This window comes from Austrofundulus limnaeus, unplaced genomic scaffold (genome assembly GCF_001266775.1).
Source record: "Austrofundulus limnaeus strain Quisiro unplaced genomic scaffold, Austrofundulus_limnaeus-1.0 Scaffold75, whole genome shotgun sequence".
NCBI classification, from domain to species: domain Eukaryota; kingdom Metazoa; phylum Chordata; class Actinopteri; order Cyprinodontiformes; family Rivulidae; genus Austrofundulus; species Austrofundulus limnaeus.
In genome coordinates, this window is record NW_013952477.1 from 657,125 (window position 1) to 662,137 (window position 5,013).

The following is a 5,013-nucleotide window of genomic DNA, read 5'->3' on the forward strand; positions in this document are numbered from 1 at the left end:
GCTAAAAACATAGGCAGTAAGCAGGGAGTGGAAGGGAGGAGCGTGGCAAGAATTTTACCGGAAATACGTCATTAATGACCGTGGCATATAGACTATTGTAATGAGAATTTTGAGCAAACTTTTTAAAATGTTGCAAAAAAAAGAAAAAAAAAAGAAATGCAAATTAGTTGTGTTCATCTACTGGTTTGGAGTGAATCAACCAGGCTACGCAAAGTGTAATTTCATCAAATGTTGACATTACACAGGTCTGTAATAAACAGGAAGTAGAGGCTGYAAACTAGCAGGGAAACACATCTCTGGACAATAGAGAGAAGTTTTCAGGATTATGTTGCTGCTGGGCAAATTGTAATTGTTCTGTCATATCAACAAATATTGGCCTGCCATGTCTCCGTACCACAGTTCACACCAGCACCATGGCCCACCAGTCTCACTCAAGCTTCATCGTTTTCCCCTCATTCTCCATCCAGCCGCTTCCATACATTATCACCAACTCCTCGTCCCCTTTTCCATCAGACAGCGCTCATACTTGGAGATTCTGTCATCACACACTGCATCCACAGTCCCCATCATCCTTGCAAAACTCCCCAGCCTGCTCCTCAYGCTCCCACCGTCTGTCCATAGCATAATAATCCATGCAGGCTGTGTAGATGCTTCCGTCGCCACCCTGAAATCACAAAAGTTGAGTTCAAAAAATGTTCAGCCCCAACTTTAGACTTTTTTTGAGTGGCTGTACCATACATGCTCCTATCCATCAAGGTTATAATAGTCACACATTCCTGCAGATTTTTTTTATTGCTGTTGACTAAAGCTTACAAATTTAAACCAACAGAGAACTAAATAGTGATTCTTTACCCAGCATCAGTTAATATTTGATTCAGACACTCAACACTGTGATTTAGATGAAGTCAAACAGGTACTTGTGGTCATCACAAAAAAGAATCAATCCTACCAGTCATGTCGCCCAAACCAGTGGACTATGTCACAACCCTGATTGTATTCAGGACAAAAAAAGAACAAGCTGACACTCATGATTGCAGAGTGTAAGTCAGACTCSATTATGTTGCTGTTTACGGGTCAGGACACAAACACATAATGGTTCAAAATGCTTGCTGACCCTTCTCGGAGTCTGAGGAGACGAATGTGAGGTTGTCCTTTTGGGTCCACGYATCAGAGGATCGGTTCTGTTGCTCTGCTTGGCCCCTTCCTCAAAGGAATGCTCTCATCTCCTGGTGAATGTCATCCCAAATCAAATATTTAGCACTGAACTTTAGATTTCATAACCTGTATTATGTCAAGGTTTTGCCACAGGGGATTACTRTGGTGTCGTGTCTTATTCCATCAGACAGAAACTTATTTAAACCTTATTGAGAAAACAATGGAAACATCCAGCAGACAAATGTTCAGGGAAAACAGGAGGTATCCTCAGGAGGCCTTAGTGGCTAATGTGAGATTAGAAACTGGCTCAGGTTTCAGAAGAAAGTATATCATTCCACAGAACCAATTTMTTTATCCAACAGTGAGAAGAATCTCCGAGTTTTGAGCAGCGAGAGAAATTATTTGCAGTCAAATCACAACGTAAAAGGCAAACTGAGCCTGAGAACCGTTTTAGTCCACAAAAAACATGATGATAAACGTATTTGATGTTTCCGATTGTGCTGGAAAGAAGGTTCACAACGCCTTATGAAAAATTATTTGTGTTCATTTTTAAACCCGTCCATCYGGCCGTTTTCTTCCAWTTATYYGKGGTCGGGTCGCGGGGGCAGCAGCCTAAGCAGAGAGAYCCAGACTTCCCTCTCCCCAGCCACTTGGGCCAGCTCGTCCGGGGGAACCCCAAGGCGTTCCCAGGCCAGCTGAGAAACATAGTCCCTCCAGTGTGTCCTGGGTCTTCCTCTGGGCCTCCTCCCAGTGGGACATGCCCAGAACACCTCACCAGGGAGGCGTCCAGGAGACATCCTAACCAGATGAGCCACCTCAACTGGCTCCTCTCGACGTGGAGGAGCAGCGGCTCTACTCTGRGTCCCTCCTGGATGACTGAGCTTCTCACCCTATCTCTAAGGGAGAGCCCAGACACCCTGCGAAGGAAACTCATTTCAGCTGCTTGTATCCGTGATCTCGTTCTTTCGGTCACTACCCAAAGCTTGTGACCATAGATGAGAGTAAGAAAGTAGACCGACTGGTAAATCAAGAGCTTTGCCTTCTGGCTCAGCTCTYGCTTCACCACRACAGACCGGTACAGCGCCCACAACACTGAGACGCAGCACCAATCCGCCTGTCGATCTCCCACTCCATTCTGCCCTCATTTGTGAACAAGACCCCGAGATACTTAAACTCCTCCACTTTTAAATTTTAAACCCATCGCAACAAAATAAGAAAATTTGCTTTTACTGTTTATGTAATGTTTTAGGTAAGAAGCTGTTGGGTCAGAGGAAATTACTTTTGGCTGTGATACATACAAAAAAAACAGAAGTATTTAAATTTCCAAAGACGTTTACCTGTTTTTCAGGGTGTGACGCAGAAATACAAGAAGYGGTGAAACAAATATCAAGCAGCTAAAAGTGTGAGTTAGACTCAGAGGAGGATTCCAAAGGTCAACAGCTCAGCACGCTTCCTGTCGTGACCTCATTCTCATCTCTTCACATCTAAGACATGGCTTTTGTGTATTCTGCATCTCTTAGGACGACGATGACAACAACGTTCACCTTTTGCTCCAAACAGCCTGAAATATCCCAATGATTTGAACTTGTAAAGGACATGTTTTTCAGAGCTTCTGTATTTTGAGTGTGTTTTTCTGTCATGGAATAACTTATAGTTCCGTTTTATTGTCTGATCTGACCTTATCCCTTCAAAGACTCAGAATAGATAAGTATATTTTATAAACTGTAGATTAATGCTGTTTAATTACTATATGTCAAAAATGCACACACGTACTCTACAATGTTGTTTTAGGCAAGTAAATTATAAATTTTATTATTTCGATTTTTTTTGTTTGTTTAATCAGTGTATTACAAAGAGGAAATACTTGTTTAGTGGATTTAGATTTGTAAGGGTCAGGCTGCGGTCTTGTAATCTTCAGGTTGCGTCAGAAAGGACATCTGGTGTAAAACAATTGCCAAATCCTTCGTGCGATCTTTGCATGTCATAGACTACAGAGAAGGGTGCAGCTGAAAGGAAACCACAGATTATTAGGGGTCATTTTTCAACTTGTTTAATCACATTTGAATTAAATGAAACTACTTTAGACTCAGTCTGCATGATGGACAGGAGTCCTTTCTTTAAGTAAATTATGATAATATATCTGCCTCCTACCAATACTGTAATGAGCAAATCAAAATAAATCAATTTTATTGAAAGTTTGCAAGTTTAAACTACATCTTAGACAACACAAAAAATGAAAAATACATTTACATAAAAATTTAACACTAACCAATAAAAACAGAATTAAAAGTTTGACTAAAAGTCAGGCAATAAAAGCTCAATTTAAGAAGAATATATTAACTTATGTCCTCCTAAAGTGCACGATCTAAAAACCTTTTCAAGCTTTTTGCGAAGTGTTGATCAAACTGAGCACATAAGAGTGCATCATGTGGACTGACAGCTTGTTTTTACTGCCACCTACTGTTGAACTTCAAGCTTAGACTGACTGTGCACCAACTTTTAAGAGAGCATACATWAAAAAAAACACGTGAATTATTTTAGAACCAGGGTTTTTTATTAACTAGAATCTAAGATGAATTATCATTACGTAGAAAATCTTGGTAAGACTCAGAAACAGGCCATGAATCAAGCTAAATTCAAAAGGTGTTGCATAAAATCAACTTCTGGTAGAATGGAGAGAAAATGATGAAGATAAGAGTTCATCAACATGTCGGGTGACAGACATGATGGGTGGTTCTGTGAACTCTGCAGTAAACAGGATGAGCTGTAATTTTTTTCTCTTTTTTTTGGCACAATTCCATGAAAGAAGAGGAAGTCTCTATTCCTTCACACACTTCAGCGTCACGTTTCTTTCTGCCACACCATGAGGACTTCAAGGATATTTATTTACTTCTTTCACGGTAAAGACTTATTTTATTTCCTAAAGCCGTGCAATGCCTCAAATGTTTGAGCGTCACAGGTGTTTCTGTGTGTTTTCAGCTCCAGCTCTCTGTCTCGTGTGGCTTATAAAGCACAGGGTGGACTCAGCTCAACTGACTGCTCCTAAGAAGATAAACGCATCGCTCAGTGGCTCTGTGACAGTCTCCTGTTGGTACGATCCTCAGTTCCGAGAAAACTCCAAGTACTGGTGCAGAGGCCCTGTTTATGGACTGTGTGATATAGTGGTGAAGACCCCCAGGAACCGAAAGAGTGACAGAGTCTTCATCACTGATGATAAGGAGGCAGGAGTCTTCAATGTAACCATGACTTTGCTCAAAGAAAACGACGCAGGTATGTACTGGTGTGTCATCGCCACGAGCGGCCGGAACGTCYACACAGGTGTCAGCCTCCAGGTCTCCCTCTCAGGTATACCCAAACTCATATCAGCTCTAATACATTGCATGAAAYCTTTTTTTTACAATACTGACATGTAAAGGGAGATGTATTATTTCAAGAAATGCTTGTTTCAGTTACAAATATGAGTTTGAGAGGACAAGCTTCAGTGAGATGAGTAAAGACTGTTCAGTTCTCAGTAATATCAGCTGTAAAGTTAAAAAATAATAAGTATGCATCAGATGGTGATTCCCAATTTCCWCATGACAACATTTTTCAAACAGGCTAAATATGACAACATCTGTATAAAACTCCAGAATTTTCTGTAATGACTTTTAGGGTTTTGTATGTTATCCTCCATCCAGCCACCGCTTTGAAAACCTGGAGACGCCCAAGACCAACATGGAATGCTGCCGTCTTAAAATAGCTCAAATCCCAAAAAATGTCATAGCATTTCACACAAACTTTTTATCCTAAGGTTTACACTGCTGTCAATTTTTCAGTTTCTGTTTTTTTTTTCAAGTGAATACAGCGGGTAAAATAAGT

At 40.8% G+C, this 5,013-nt stretch overlaps 1 protein-coding gene across 2 annotated transcripts in view; it reads left to right on the top strand.

Annotated features, from left to right (window-relative positions):
• The first annotated feature begins 3,984 nt into the window (after positions 1–3,984).
• Positions 3,985–5,013, top strand: part of LOC106519284 (CMRF35-like molecule 3) — a 4,216-nt gene continuing 3,187 nt past the window's right edge. The window contains exons 1-2 of one of the 2 annotated variants that reach the window (XM_014010874.1): positions 3,985–4,055; positions 4,135–4,500. In XM_014010874.1, the coding sequence (XP_013866328.1) occupies positions 4,019–4,055; positions 4,135–4,500 (403 nt within the window). In that variant the 5' untranslated portion in view covers positions 3,985–4,018. Of the gene's footprint in view, positions 4,501–5,013 lie in introns of both variants that reach the window. The other variant, XM_014010873.1, reaches the window with a different exon arrangement.